This window comes from Mustela erminea, chromosome 5, assembly GCF_009829155.1.
Source record: "Mustela erminea isolate mMusErm1 chromosome 5, mMusErm1.Pri, whole genome shotgun sequence".
In the NCBI taxonomy this organism is placed as follows: Eukaryota; Metazoa; Chordata; class Mammalia; order Carnivora; family Mustelidae; genus Mustela; species Mustela erminea.
The window spans coordinates 85,934,591-85,951,365 of NC_045618.1; the positions used below are offsets into that span (position 1 = coordinate 85,934,591).

General features: G+C 34.1%; 1 protein-coding gene across 17 annotated transcripts in view; it reads right to left on the reverse strand.

The window, feature by feature from the left end:
* The window catches only part of RALGAPA1 (Ral GTPase activating protein catalytic subunit alpha 1), a 247,914-nt gene that overhangs the window by 106,761 nt on the left and 124,378 nt on the right, over nucleotides 1-16,775 (reverse strand). For all 17 annotated transcript variants that reach the window (XR_004285927.1, XM_032344040.1, XM_032344039.1 and 14 more), the window contains 5 exons: nucleotides 15,378-15,503; nucleotides 12,452-12,510; nucleotides 11,022-11,130; nucleotides 9,709-9,819; nucleotides 5,927-5,995 (listed from right to left, as the gene is read on the reverse strand). Coding sequence is in view for 16 of the 17 variants with exons in the window: in XM_032344040.1 (XP_032199931.1) it covers nucleotides 5,927-5,995; nucleotides 9,709-9,819; nucleotides 11,022-11,130; nucleotides 12,452-12,510; nucleotides 15,378-15,503 (474 nt within the window). In the remaining variant the exon portion in view is untranslated. The remainder of the gene's footprint in view (nucleotides 1-5,926; nucleotides 5,996-9,708; nucleotides 9,820-11,021; nucleotides 11,131-12,451; nucleotides 12,511-15,377; nucleotides 15,504-16,775) is intronic.

Sequence of the window (16,775 nt, forward strand, 5' to 3'; positions counted from 1 at the left end):
GCAGCTGATAAAGTGTTTGAAAGGACTTACTCCAACTCTGACAGAAGTTCTATACTATGGGTAAAGTGCTGTCAAACAGCATTGCACGCTACAGAGAAACTGTGAGAAAAAGAGTCAATCAATGTGGCACACTTCATTGTTGACTTATGTTCAGAAATTGCCACAGCCACCCCAACCTGCAGCAATCACCCTGATCAGCCATCAACACTAAGGCAGGACCCTCCACCAGCAAAAGATTACAATTCACTGAAAGCTAAGATCATGGTTAGCATATTTTTAACAAGAAGGTATTTTTAAATTAAAGTTTATACACTGTTTTTTGGGACATACTTCTACTGCACACTTAACAGATTAACGTGCAGTTTAAATGTAACTTTTATATGCACCGAGAAACCAAAAAATTCATTTGGCTTGCTTTACTGAGTTATTCACTCTACTGTGGTAGTCTAAAACCAAAACCAAGTACTTCTAAGGTATGGAAATATAACCCATATGAAAAAAAAGTCCTTTGAAATCTTCAATAATATTTAACAGTATTAAAGAGATCTTGTCACTAAGAGTCTGAAAACCGATAGTACAGAATCTGAAGAAACAGAACCAAGTAATTTCATAAATTGATTATTCTCTAAAGGGCAAAAGAGAACTTTTTAATCTGGTTATCCACTTGGAAAAACAACAAAAATTGTATCTCTGTCTCAAAACATACAGAATAAACTTCAAATGGGTGAGGGATAAAAATATAAAAAAAGGAAACCATACAAGTATTAGAAGAATCCTCTTTATCTAGGGTACAGAGAAAGGCTTTCTATCTATGACTGATAATTCAGACACAACGAAAAAGAAACTGACTACATAAAAACTAGTTTTTTCCTTGATCCCCCCACAAGAAACAATTTAAAAAGTCCACCATAAACAAAAGCAAAAGACAAATGGGGTGGGGCAAAGAAAATATCTGTAACATATATCACAGTTAAGAGCTAAAATCCCTAGTACATAAAACTTGAGGGGAAATTACTAAAACCTGACAGAAAATGTAAGATATAAAAAGATGGGGCGCTGGCTGGCTCAAATGGTGAAGCATGTGACTAATCATCTCAGGGTTGTGAGTTTAAGCCCCATGCTGGGTATAGCGATTACGCATATTAAATAAATAAGGTTTGTTTTTTTTTTTAAGGAAGAGGAAATGAATAGATGATTCACAAAAATAAAAATCAGGGATAAAAATAGTAAATGGGATATTCAACCTCACTTATTAAGAGAGCAAGGTAAATGAAAAGTACAGTGAGATTGTTCCCCCCACACACTGGCAAAAATTTCCAAATAAGACACACTGTGTGGTTGAGACTCTGTGCAAACATACTCACAGTTTGCTTCTGGGAATGCCAATATTTAACAAAATTACCTATCTGTTTACCTTCTGACCCAGAAATTCCACTTCTAGGAATATACCTTGAAGACACATTCCAATTGTGTAAAAATATAATTAGGCACATAGTTAGTCACTGAAGCATTCTTTGCAACTGCAAAATTCTGAAAAAAAACCCTATTCATTCACACATAGGACAGTGAGTTGAATAAACTACAGTACATTCACACAATGGAGAAATAATCCTATATAGTTATATAGCTGTAAAAAAGAACACGAAAGATCCTTATGAAGTATTGTGAATTTCTAAGATATCCTATAAATTAAAAAAAAGCACCAAAGAGTATCTAAAATATGACTCTTAACAAGGAGAAAAAAAATTATAAATGTTATCTGCTCACTTGTGCAGAAATAAAGAATGGATAAAACATAAACTAAAAAAACCTGAGAACAACAGGGAGAAACACTAAAATTTAGGAATATAAACTGAAAAAATAACCTGAACTATATTTCAAATGAAGTCTATAACCACACTGAAATGAGGGTAAGTGGAGGGAGAAGTAACCTAAATAACTTTTAAACAGAACTTCTGCACTATATACTCTCTTGGTAACTATATACAGGCATAAATATATTCTGAAACTGCCTTTATTTTTCTAAAACTGCACAAAGAAGTAAACACATTGTGGATAACTGCGTATGGGAGCCAGGTTCTCATTATTGGGGCAGTTAGTTACAAATAAGTAAAAGGAGAGGACAGACTGAACCTTGTGGTGTTGGACTAGAATCAGAGGTGTCAAGGCAAACTCATGGTGTTTTAATACACACACATAAAATACATATTATATATTTGTGTGTGTACATATTATTTATTTTTTAACTCTGTTGGGAGGGACTTCAAAAAAAAAAAAACAAAAAACCGACAACCCACTGACCATGTAAACACCTAGTTCCTAGATCTTTATTTCCACTCAATGGAACCAACGTTCCTTGGGGAAATGGCTAATTCCAGTATTGCGTCAGGGAAAATACAAGAGGAGTGAAAAATTCTGTAGTAACAGAATTTAAGGATATGTTGAAAGAACAATAAGGAGGATATGACAAAAAGGACAAAGAAGACAATTTAAAGGGCATTCCCACTGGCTAAAATCCGGAACATTTTGAGCTTTGAAATAAATAATGATAGTAAAAAACTAAGGAATACAATCCACTGCATAAAGAAAGAATCATGATCTCACCATAGTAAGATGGATAGGGGACAAGAGAAAGCTCTTCCTTATCACAGAAAAATAATGAATGTAAACATAATGACAGAATTAGGAAATCACCATTTGGAACTATCATAACAACATTTAATTGTGATAAGAGTTATCAATGGCTAGCAAAACTACTTAGTAAAGGTTTAAGAAATAATAGGATATTTATATAGTCTCAAACTGTCTTCCTATAAGATACTTATATAATTGGAAATGTGTTCCAATTATATATTATATTTTGCAATTATATAAGTCTCAGCCAGGCTGAGACTATACAGCTGCTTGGCTCAAGCTCTTAGCTGTCCCTCAAACCTCCATGACTATCCAAGCTGTGTCCTAAAAGGGTTGGAAATGCCAATATACCTATTTAGGCTCCTGAAGGACTACTAATGACCTACCCCTTCAGCTCCCGGATCCAGGCTAACTGGAAAGCTGACTTTCAGGAACAGCTGGTCAAGTTGCAATATTAGCTATGCAGTCTAACTCCTAACAGAGAAATTGAGAGCTGGCTATTTTTGCTTACTCATTCTGTGCTAAGCCAAAGAAAACAGTTGCTGGGAGTGCTCGTGCAAATAGAACCACCTCTGTTTTTTGTGTTTCTAGAGAATTCATGAATGCCAAGTTCTGTCTGCTGCCAGAATGAGGTGATTTGGGAGCCACTCATTTAGTGTCGACGAGCTCCTTCTAGGGAAAAGCTGGAAACCTGGTTTTATTGTTGGAGCCAGCCAGAGGAAGACTACAGGGGAACTGCCCACTGGTTCTAATGGGCTTCCAGGAGGACTGCAGTCAGCATCTGGATGAAGGCTGATTAGAAGCTAGACCTTTGGGGCGCCTGGGTGGCTCGGTGGGTTAAAGCCTCTGCCTTCGGCTCCGGTCATGATCCCAGGGTCCTGGGATCGAGCCCCACGTCGGGCTCTCTGCTCAGCGGGGAGCCTGCTTCCTCCTCTCTCTCTCTCTGCCTGCCTCTCTGCCTACTTGTGATCTCTACCTGTCGAATAAATAAGTAAAATCTTAAAAAAAAAAAAAAAAAAAGAAGCTAGACCCTCAAGCAGCAGTTGGGAAAATACGCATTCAAATTCTTTATAGGGAAAGAATGCCTCTTCCCCCTGCACTGAAACCCAGGGGAATATGGATAGCACATGCTCACAGTCTTAACGAGTGTTCCTTTTTTCCCTATACTTTTGGGGGACTCGTGAATACAAGCCCTGTTGGCTTTCAGAGCAAAGTGATTTAGAAGCCCATCCCTGGGGTGGCAGACTTAAAAGTTCGGGTGCTAGATTTGTGTTCTAAACCCTTCTCTCCTCAGAGAGACCCCAGCAGTTGGGCATTCTCTCCAGATTGTGCCAACAGTGGGGTATATTACAAGAATGTGCCTCAATGTTTCCTACATATTTTGATGTGGGTATTTTCTCAGTTAGCAGATGTGTAGGATCTTTCAACTAGTTTCTGGATTTCTCTCAAAGAGAAATGCTCCATGTGTAGCTGCATCTTCTGTGCATCCACAGGAGGAAGAAAATTCAGGAGCCTCCTATGTCTCTATCTTCTATTTTGGTGAGCCCCTGTTATTCTTCAAGGTGTTCTACTTTGCTAATAACTCTTCCTACTCTGTAACTTCTCCTTAAGTAAAAATATATATTCCCATAGTTTAATACTACTCATGTGTTGATGATACCAGTAATTTTTTTTCTAGCTTCAAATTTACTACTTTAGGTATACAGAGTTGCTTTGCTGGTGGTTTTACTAGGCAATATTCCTTACATGCAACACAATGGAAACTGAAATTCATCCTTCTCCAATAACTCTGCTTTTTTGAGATTTCAACACCATATGATTAAGAGATGGTGACACAGATATGGGGAATAGAATGCAAGATTGGGACGTGAAAATGGAAAGGAATAAAATAATTTTCAGAGGAAATGAACAGAATCTAGAGCAGCCTTGATTAACAGACTTTGTGAAATGATGGAAATAGTATACATTGTCCACGGGGCTATTTGGCCCTTGAAATGTGGTTAGCACAAATAAGCAAATTAAAATTTTAAATAAACTTTGAATTTATTTTGTTTTTCTTTTTTTAATTTTGATTTAAATTTAAAGTCACATGTGGTTAGTAGTCACTATCCTGGGTAGCACAGTTCTAGAGTTCATAACATGTTATGTACAATGCCTAATGTATAATAAAAAACTAAGACATATGCACAAACAGGGAAATGGAATCCATAGTCAAGAGGAAAAGATTTCAATAGATATAAACATGGCAATAACCCAGATATTGAATTTAGCAGAATTTAAAGGCATTACTTTAAAATAATTATGATAAATATGTTAAAAATCTAAAAGAAAAGACAGATAAAATTGATGAAGAAATGTAGATTTCAGGAAAGCTATGGAAACTATGAAAAGAGACCAAACAGAAACTTTAGATTGACAAATACAATGTCTGAAAGAGTTAAAGGAGTCTCATAATGGATTTACTGACATAAATGCAATCTAGAACTTTTTGTGGCCAAAGGGTATGCCTTATTCTATGTGCTGTAACTCTATTACAAGTACTCTCCTTAATGGAAATTTCTTTATTTTCTACCAGTAACAGCTATATAAAGATATATGGCTACCTTCAGAGTTGATGAATTCCTCATAATTACTAATTTTCAGGCATAAACAAGACCATAATTTGGCAGGATAAAGAGAAATAATTATAAATGAACAAAATATCCTCCAAGGTTCCTCACAATCCTTAGATTCAAAGACTTTACAAATGATTAACTTGAAATTTGAACTAAAATACAATTTAGTTACTTTTAAATAATGTAAAGATATATTTCATAAGTCAATCAGAGAAAGACAAGTACCGTATGATCTCACTGATACGAGGAATTTGAGAAGCAAGAGGGGAAAATGAAACAAAACAAAACCAGAGAGGGAGACAAACCTTAAGAGACTCTTAATCTTAGGAAACAGAGGATTGCTGGGAGGTGGGGAGTAGGAGAGATGGGGTAGCTGGGTGATGGACATTGGGGAGGGTATGTGGTATGGTGAGTGCTGTGAATTGTGTAAGACTGATGAATCACAGACCTGTACCCCTGAAACAAACAATAGATTACATGTTAATTAAAAAAAGATTTTGTAATTTGGGGTTTAACATTTTTTAAAAAATAATAAATTTTAAAAGATATATTTCTCATAGCAATTTTTAAGTACAAGATGAATTAATATTTACCATGTAAATATATATATCTTTGCAGTTTTAAAACATAAATATTTTACTAAACACATATCAAATATCAAACAAAATTTAAATTACCCTCTTATCCATTTCATAAGATGAAGCTTCTGTACTTGGCAAAAGGTGGGTAATGGTGGCTATCAGGATCTGTCAGCAAAGAAAAAAAAGTTCAAAATATGTTAAATGATGCATCCTAAAACTTAAATGTTAATGGTGAAGTGATAAAAAAATCTACTAATGAAAGTTTATGCACATTTTTAAATCCTAAATACATTAACACTGTTACTTCAAAATAATTTTTAATAGGTAAGTTTTTCAAGTATTCTTAACTATCAGTCATTTATAATCCTCATATGTATGGAACCAAAATCATATAAAGTCTGTCCACTATAAATGGATTTCTTACAAATTCAACTCATGAATCAATATATTTAAATAGACAAATATGTTCATAGAAAAATGAGAGTATACAGATGAGCAAAACAATTTCTAAAAATCATCTGTAATTCTATCACTCAAGAAATCTATTTTGCTCAACAAATTAGTTACGGAAGGATGTACTTCAAGATAATAAAGGCCACTGACAAACCAATAGCTAACATCATACTCAATGGCAAAAAGTTAAAAGCTTTTCCTCTAAGGTCAGGAGCAAGACAAGGATGCCCACAATTGCTATTTCTATTCAGCGTAATACCTGAAGTCCTAGCATAGCAATTAGGGAAGAAAAAGAATTAAAAGGCATCCAAATCCGAAAAGAAGAAGTAAAATTATTTGTTTGCAGATGACATCATCTCATACTTAGGAAACCCTGAACATTCCACCAAAAAGTGTCAGAATTAATAAATGTATTCAGTCAAGTTTCAGGATTAAAAATTAATATACAAAAATCAGTTGCGTTTCTATATACTACCAATGACCTGTCAGAAAAAGAAATTAAGAAAGATATACCATTTGCAGTAGCATTAAAATCAATGAAATACTTAGGAATAAATACAAACATGGAGGTAAAAGATCCATACATTGTAAACTATTAAAACACAGATGAATGAAATTGAAGACACAAATAAACGGGAAGACATTCCATGTTATAAATGGGAAGAATATTGTTTGATTGTTCATACTACCCATAGTGATCTAGAGTGTCAATATAATTTCTATCAACATTCTAATGGCATTTTTCTCAGAAAAACAAAAAATATCCTGAATTTTGTATGGTACCATAGAAAACCCCAAAGAACCTACAATCTTGAGGAACAACAAAACTAGAGGCATCGTACTTCCTGATTTCTAGCTTCATTATAAAGCTACAGTAATCATAACACAGTACTAACAGTAAGGCATTGACATAAAAACAGGCACACTGACCATTGGACCAGAATAGAGAGCCTAAAACTTAAACCCACATATTTACGGTCAACTAATCTTTGATAAGAGCACCAAGAATGTACAATAGTAAAAGGACAATATCTTTAATCAATAGTGTTAAGAAAACTGGATATCTACATGCAGAAGAATGACACTGGACCCCTGTTTTACGCCATTGACAAAAATTAACTTGAAATGAATCAAAGACTTAAATTTAAGACCTAAAACCATAAAATCCTAGAGGAAAGCTTAGGAAAAATATTTTTGATACTGGTCTTGGCACTGATCTTTTAGGTAAGACACCAAAAACACAGATAACAGAAGCTCAAATAAATACGTGGGACCACATCAAACTAAAGAGCATCTGCACAGCAAAGGAAGCAATAAATTGAAAAGGAATGGGAGAAAGTATTTAAAAACCATGTAATTGGATAAGGGATTAATACATAAAATATATGAAGAACTCAAACTCAATAGTAAAAAAGCAAATAATCCAATTTATAAAAGGCAAAGGACCTGAATAAACATTTTTCTAAGGAAGACATTCAAATGGTTAATAGGTATATGAAAAAGTGCTCAACATCACTAATCATGAGGAAAATACAAATCAAAACCACAATGAGATATCACCTTACATCTATTAGAATGGCTATTATCAAAAAGACAAGAGATAACAGATGTTGGCAAGAAGGTAGAAAAAAAGAAAACTGATATACACCTTGGTGGGAATGTGAATTGGTACAGCCTTTATGGAAAACAATATGGAGGTTCCTCAAAATATTACAAATAGTAACTACCATATGATCAAAACCAAAACAAACAAAAAAACCCTACCATAATGATCCAGCAATCCTGCTCCTAAGTATATTTCTGAAGGAAGTATATTTCTGAAGGAAATATACTTTCCTTTCTGAAGGAAATATACTTCCCAAGTATATTTCTGAAGGAAATCAAATCAGTATCTCTGCACAACATGTTCACTGTAGCATTATTCACAATAGCAAAGATACAGAAACAATGTAAATGTCCTTCAAAGAATAAACGAATTTTTAAAAATATGTGTGTATATACACACAATGGATTATTATTATTCAGCCATAAATGAGAAATCCTGGGGGCGCCTGGGTGGGTCAGTGGGTTAAAGCCTTCGCCTTCGGCTCAGGTCATTCCAGGGTCCTGGGATCGAGCCCCACATTGGGCTCTCTGCTCAGCAGGGAGCCTGCTACCCCCACTTCTCTCTGCCTGCCTTTCTGCTTACTTGTGATCTCTATCTGTCAAATAAATAAAATTAAAAAAAAAAAAGAAAGAAATCCTGCCATTTGTGACACCATGGATGAACCTGAAGCGCATTACTATAAGTGAAATAAGCCAGACAGAGAAAGGCAAGTACTATATGTAACAAACTTGTATGTGGAATCTTAAAAAAAATAAATAAAAAAGAATGCTGCTTTCACAGAAACAGAATAGAATAGTGGTGGCCAGGGGCTGGGAGGAGAAGAGGGAAATGGTGAGCTATAGGTCAAAAGGTATACATTTTAAGTTATAACAACAGTAAGTTCTAAGGATCTAATGAAAAGCATGGTGACTATAGTTAAAAATTTACTGAGTATCTGGAAGTTGCTAAGAGCAGAGCTTAAGCATTCTCACCATAAACAAACAAACAGTTAACTATGTAAGGTAATGAATGTGTTAATTATCTTGTCCTTGGTAATCATTCCACAATTATCAAATCATAATGTTCTACATTTTAAATACATACATTTGTCAACTATTTCTCAATAAAGCTGGGGGGAAAAATAAGGAAATCCACTCTCAGGGTGCCTGGCTGGCTCAGCTGGTAGAACATGTAACTTGTTTTTTTTTTTAAAGATTTTATTCATTTATTTGACAGAGATCACAAGTATGTAGAGATGCAGGCAGAGAGACGGGGTAAGCAAGCTTCCCGCCAAGCAGAGAGCCCAATGCGAAACTCAATTCCAGGACTCTAAAATCATGACCTGAGCCAAAGGCAGAGGCTTTAACCCACTGAGTCATCCAGGCGCCCAGAACATGTGACTCTCGACCTTGGGGTTGTGAGTTTCAAGCCCCATTCTTACTTAAAAAAAAAAAAAAAGAGAGAGAGAGAAATAAAATACTTAAAAAAAAAAAAAAGAGAGAGAGAGAGAAATAAAATGAAATCTACTCGTCTTTCCAGACGTTCCTCTGTGTGTGTGTGTGTGTGTGTGTGTGTGTGTGTGTGTAGGTAAATATATGCTTTTAAAAAAAGATATTTTATAATGTGGCTTTTTAAATAAACATATACTCTGAATAGTATATGAATAAATTTGATACAAAAATATGAAATAATAAAAAATTATTAAAGAAGGCAAAATATGCACATATTATTTGCTCTCAAAAATGTCTTGATCTCATTATACTTTTTTAGGTTCATGTTAAAATATATAGGAGTAAATTTATTATATTTAACAGGGTCATAATAAATGAGAAATACTTACTTGAATAATTTTCAAGGGAGAATCAGGCTGGTAAATCTGAAGTCTAGGTACGTAATGAACCAGCATGTGAAGCATGTTACAAGCTACATGGGCTACTGTTTTATTAGTAAACTGTAATAAAAACAACAAAATATTCATTAATGCATTAGCTGCTGAAAAACTTTAAATTTCATATGTTTCTTTTTGCAATTTTATGTTTATTAAAATATTAAGATAAATATACAGCTGCAAAACAAAAATTCACCACACATCCTAAAACACAATTAACTTCATTTTTAATTTTGAGTGTCTGTCCCCATTAAAGTTTTTTTCTTTATTTTTCTCTTACCTGGATTTCTGCAATAGCCTATAAACTGCTAATTTCCTTATCAATCATTTCCCCATTCCAATCTACTTACTTTCAAATTAATCTAAAGAACTGCACTGATGCTGACATTCTCTATGCTTAAAGCTCTTGGATGACTCTTCAGTGGCATAAATTCAAACTTGTTATGTTTAACTCTCTATGACCACTACCTCACATCTCCTCTTTCCAAAGTCTTCTCTATTACTTAAGTCAAAGTGATCTCAGCTTCCTCTGACCTCAATTAGCATGTTATATGCACCCACTCATTTGGCTCTCTCAGCTTTCTGTTTTATTACTCTCATTTTAATCCTTTTCTGCCTCATATTAATAATCTCTTGAATCTAGTGTATACAGTTGTATTTTATTCAGAGTGGTATCCCTCACTCTGATTAGCAAACCACCTCAAACATAGTACATACTCAGAAATATTTGTCAAATAACATTTGTACGTTTTATGTTTAGAAGTCTATATAGATACTGTATTGCAAGTTTTAAGACAAAAATAGTATCATGCATACTTTCACAAGCAAAAAATTTACTCAGATTCTCCAAGTAATTAGGTTATTATTTTTTAACAAATCTTACTCTGGTTACAAAAGGAGCATTTAATTTGAATAATAAAGCCAAAACACTAAACAGCTCAAGAATTCAGAAGTATTAAGGATTAAAGAGTAGGTTACAAAAATATCGATTAGGAAAAAAAACCCCTATATATGTTGTTAAGTGACATAAAAAGTTGAGATAAAATAGGTTATAACTAGGATATCCTAAGTTCAAGAGAAGGACCACTCTGAAGGAAAAGGTCAGGATCAAAGAAATAATGTAATATAAAATTAATGAACACATTTCTCAAATGTTTTATTCTATAAGGACACAATATATAATTGACATTTGGAGAAAAATAGTCCTGCATTCTATACTATATTAATATATTCCATGTATATTGGGATAGGTCTTTCTTTTTTACCTTTAAGGAAACACAAATTACATTCAGAGCTTCCTTGATTTGAGGATGATGAGACTCATGGACTAGTTCTTCACAAATCCAAATACCTAAACTGCACAATGCTACACATCTGCGAAAAGGGCAACCAACAATGATATAAATAGAAGGAGATGAGCCATTAAATGAAATGCAATCACCACCAAAAGCACCACCACAACCAAAATATCCACAACCAACCAATCTAGAATAAACATGCACTGCTTAAGTGAATCAATCAATTTGTTACTCTGTATATTAGCTCTTCTTAAGCAAGGGTAAGTAGGAGGAAAGCAAATGACCCCAACTTAATACCTGATTTTCAATCATAATTTACTACCAAGCCCACAGGTGGGGATAACACACAGGATCTTTGAAACAAACACATATTAATAAACTGATATTCCCATAAAGCTTCCCAAATATGTAACCTGCTTTCAAAAAAAGAAAGTGATTTTACTGACAGCACAAAATGAACTTAAGCAAAAAAACACAAAGCTGATGGGATAAGCCAAATATTTCTTTCTTTTCTTTCCTTCCTTTGTTTTGTTTTGTTTTGTTGTTGTTTTAAGAGAAGAGGGGAAGCACAGTGGACAGGGAGACAGAGAATCTTAAACCAGTTCCATGCCCAGTACGGAGCCTGAGCAGGGGCTCAATCTTGCAACCCTGAGATCGTGACCTGAGCCAAAAATCAAGCGTTTGGATACTTAACTGACTGAGCCACCTAGGTGCCCCTAAATATTATTTTCATAATTCTTATATTTAACACAGCTAGCTACAAATTTGTTGTAAAACAAATTGGCAATACAAATAAAATTCATATACTTTATAAAGGGTTTCCAACAGGAACAGAACTTGTAGAATTTTTTCTATTTCTTAACATCTTGTGAAACTTCATTTCCCTGTTTCAACTGAGTTTCAGCTTGAAGGGAGTTACTTGATAATCAGAATCAGTAAAAATTTCATTAGTGTATTTATGTATAAGCTTCTGATGAAGTACATACCGGTTCCCTCAACTCCTAAAAAAGTCAACTCCTTCTAGTATCATGGTATACTTGGCATGCCCTGATACTGACATTCTTAAATTAAATTTTGTAGAATGTTAAATTTTAGAATAATTCAATGCAGGAATGTCTTTCCTCCTGAACAGAGCACATGAGAAATTCTTTCTTAATGCTAATAAATTATTTACTATTAAAACTACCAGGGGGACCTGGGTGGCTCAGTCAGTTAAGCACCTCTCTTCAGCTCAGGTCATGATCTGGAGGTCCTGGGAACAAGCCCTTTGTCAGGCTCCCTGCTCAGTGGGGGGCCCGCTTCTCCTTCTCCTCCCAACTTGTGCCTTCTCTATCTGTCTCTCTCTCTCAAATAAATAAAATGTTTAAAAAAAAAAAAAAAGGGAGAATCTGGCCTACCGTGCAGGACCAGAGGGCTCATCTCTTGCCGAGCTTAATACAGTTTTGATTATGAGTTCCTAAAATAAAGGGGAAACATCAGTAATGATTAAGATTTCATTCATTCATTCATTCACTCATTCAAATATTTATTTAATGGCCACTATGGCCCAGGCACTGTGCCCCGTGCTAGAGATAAACAGTGAAATAAAACAATCTTTATTCTCATGTGCATACTTTGTTAATAGGGTCCAATATTATTCATATAATTATCTAAATTTAAAAAAAAAACTATTATGGTCTGAATATTTGTGCCCCCCCAAATTCTTATGCTAAAATCCTAGCCCCAAAGATGATGGTATTAGCTGGTACTTAGGTCATGAGGATGGAGCCCTTATGAAGGAGATTAATGCTCTTATAAAAGAGACTGCCAAAGAACTCAGTTCCTTCCAGTTTATGAAGACACAGTGAGAAGGTGCCCGCTATGAACCAGTGAGAGGACCCTCACCAGAATGCAACTCTGCTGGAGGCTTGATTTTGGACTTATTAGCCTCCAGAACTATGAGAAATAAATATCTATTGTTCATAAGCGACCCAGTTGGTAGTACTTTTTTTTTTTTTGGTAGTATTTTGTTACAGCAGCACAAAAAGACTAAAATAAACGATTTCTGAAATTTACAACCAAATATGTATGTTTCAAAAGGAATCTTTTTTCCTGATTAAAAAATTAATAAAAAGCTCACTATAAGAATTAAAACATTTACTTGCTTAAAAGTATGGGCATCTTTTCAAAACTTTGAGAAATCTTTATTTAAAAGCAGGCCTCCTCTTTTTTTGATAATTTGTAAAACATCACAATGTCTGAGTTTAGGGGTAAGTGCTAAATAATAGTTAAAATTATATAAATGAATAAAATATTCAAAAGAGAATAAAGAGAAAACAATTATCTAAAAGAGGATCTTATAGTAAGTTTATGTTTAACAGGCAGAGAAAGAACACTAGTTTATTAAGGAGTCCGAGAATATTTAGAGAAACAAGTAATAAATCAAGATGGATCTGTGCAACATAAGTCAAAGTTGAAAAGACTTAGGAAGGTCAGGAATATCAACATGGGTCAAATACCATAGTGGCTAAGAAGAGGAAAACAAGAATGCCACTAGGCATGATAATTAAGAATCTATTTGTTCCTTTTCTTAAAAAATCATTATTTCATTCATTCATTCATATATTCACAAAGCATTTATCAGTTACATAGACTGTAAGCTCCTAGGAGGAGTAACTTTTCTACTTATCTCTGCAAACTTAGCATCAAACCCAGTGGCTGGTAATTAATAGGTACTTTGGACATATCTATTGTTTAAGCTCAAGAGCTTTCTATGCAATAGATCCTGTCTTAAATGCTGGAAAGAAATGGATGGTTAAGATGCAGTACATATTCTCAAGAAGTTTATATTCCAGGGAGGGAGGAAGACTTGTTAACAATTATTAACACAAGATGACATATACAAGGTTCTATGTGAACAAACAGTTAAACTTTGGAAAGTCATAGGAGACTTCACAAAAGGGTCTTAAGTAAACAGGATTTTGACAAATGATCAAGGTCAAAGACTAAGATTATTTGTGTGGGGGTGATTAAGAAAGACAAGAAGAGGAAAACAGGTCTACATAATAGATGTTTTAAGCAGAAAGAAATGCATTTTCAAAAGCACAAAATTGAAAAACAGCATGGTATGTTCCATGCGGCTATGTGACTGCAGTTTAAAATACAGAGAGAGCTGGTTTCAGTGAAAATGTAAAAATTAAATACGACCACTATGGCATGTAATTTTCCCTTAAATCTTCAGTTTTCTGGATAAGAATAGGATAATCATCATTTTCTTGAGATTTTTGCTTTCTTCATCATTATTAGAATTAGCTTTTATTTTGGAGATACCCCTTCCCCAAAGTTTGTTTTGATTTTTTAAATAATTTAAGCCATTACTGTCTATATAATGGCCAGAAGACAATAAGGCCACTCTTGAAAAGCAGATCATATGTAGTAGCTAGGCTAATCCCTAGAGACCTCAAAACTGCCTAAGCAAATTAAAACTATTACCTATCCCTGACTTCAGGATCTTCTGTTTTCAGAAGAAACCAAAGACACTACATCTCTGAAGACCAAAACTCAATTTCTATAGTTTTTATTAACTGTTATTACAAATTTGCACTGAGCTATACAATTTTATGTGTAAGTGAAATTCACTTGTTCAACAAATGTTTCTAGAGTAGCAGATGCCAAGCAGTATATTAAGCTTTGAGGATACAGCAGTAAATAAGACTGTGTTATTTGTCTGAAGCATAAATCAAACACTAAACAAGTAATTATATATAATAAATGTCATAAAGAGAAATATGGGTGGTATGAAAGTATATACAGAAATCCAGCAAACTGAAGAAATTTCTTTCAGAGAAGGCAAAAGTTTAAAAATTGATCATCAGCATGACTGTTCAGGAGCTATAATGCTTCAGGTACACAGATTCCCCGCCCCAATTCCAGTTTCCTACAGCAAAACAGAATATTTCATTACATTGTTGGATATATTCACATGTGGAAATAAAGAGAGAGTCAAGTTTGCAGATTTATTGCCATCTCAACCTGCTTAGATGCCTTAGAAGTAGCACAGTACCTGCCTCATGGGATATTTCAATAAATGTTCTGTGAGTGAATGAAAGAATCCTAAGATACTGACATATGAATGGATACAATAATGAGAAAATGTTTCCAAAGAAGTTATCAACACAAAAAAGACTATAATGCTAATGGACATTCCAGTCTTGTGTGCGAGGGGTATGACTGGTTAATGTTCTTTAACAATTATGTGGATTTCTAAAGAAAAAGAAAGAATACAAATTTTACCATACATTGTTACTATAAAATCATTTAAATGCTGAAAATCTGATTTCCTACCTTAACATCTGTAAACTGAGACACAGCAATATCAGGAATGTTGGGATGGAGAGCAGGCAGTTCACAATATAAGTTAGGAAAGCAAACCAAAGATCCCAGAAGAACTTGTGCTTCCACTCTTGGTGCCTAGGTATCAGATTTTTTTAGAAAAAAATATAAATACTTTCATTTTAAAGGCAACTCACACATCATAACATACTGTGTTATAACTCATGGGCAGATGATTCAATGTCACTAGATTGTATTTGTCACTATTTAAGAATAAATAAAGTAACTAAGGATAAAAATAGTAACTGTCTCTTCAAAAACAGGCACTAGTTTAGATGGTTTTTATGATATTATGTACATGAGAAAAGCACTGCCTATACTACTTACTAAATACAGTCAGAATTTATACTTGGCCTACAGATGAAGGTAACTTTTCATCTTTTTTCCTTAGCTATATTAAGCCATTTCTGAAGTATCAACACTGAGCATTTCTTTTTCTTCTTCTACCTTCTTGCATGTCCACCAAACACCAATACCCACCTACTAGTATATTTATTAACTAAAATACCTACAATACCAATTTATATGTTTAATAATACCTAACAAAAATGCTAAAACGAATCTGCTAGAAATATAGTACTTCTATTCACATAAAACAACAATCTGTCACCAAAAGGATTTCCTTATGTTTCTAAGGGTTATTATAGAGGCAGTGGAGTAGTACTTCATTATGATCATCAACAAAACAACTCACTTCCATATTTAAAAAATAATCCAGATTTGCAGATAAAAGACAACACCATCAAGAGGTTAGAGTAAGCTTATAGACACCATGCCAATTTAAAAATAGTTATAGGGGTCCTGGCTGGCTCAGCTGGTAGAGCACGTGACTCTCTTGATTTCAGAGTTGTAAATTAAAGCTCCAAGATGGGTGTTAAGATTACTTAGAAAAATAAAGTCTTTAAATAAAAAAAAATTAGCTATAAAAGTGAAACTGATAAAAACCAGCATTTTAAAAGAGATCAGCTAAGGATTTTTATTTAAAATTGGATAAGATAACTAAGAATGTTCAGGTATGTGGATATAATGGGAGCATACTGTAATGTGATTATAATTAAGAAAGGCAAAACCTAACCAATTATTTTACAATCTGTCTGTCAGGGGAAGAAACAAGCTGCCCATTAACAGAAGGAAGATGATGTGTATGGGATCTAAAATGGAATCCAAAGATGAAGATTGGAATGTGTACCTCCAACATCATCCAGAGGAGAAGACTAACCTTAACCTTATAGTAGAGGGATGGGGTGTCAGGTTTGATTCTTGCAATAACTGGTCTTCCTATGCAGTCTTTCTCAACAAGTGTTCATCATATGTGGAACATATGACTATTTTTTAAATTTTTGTAAGGAT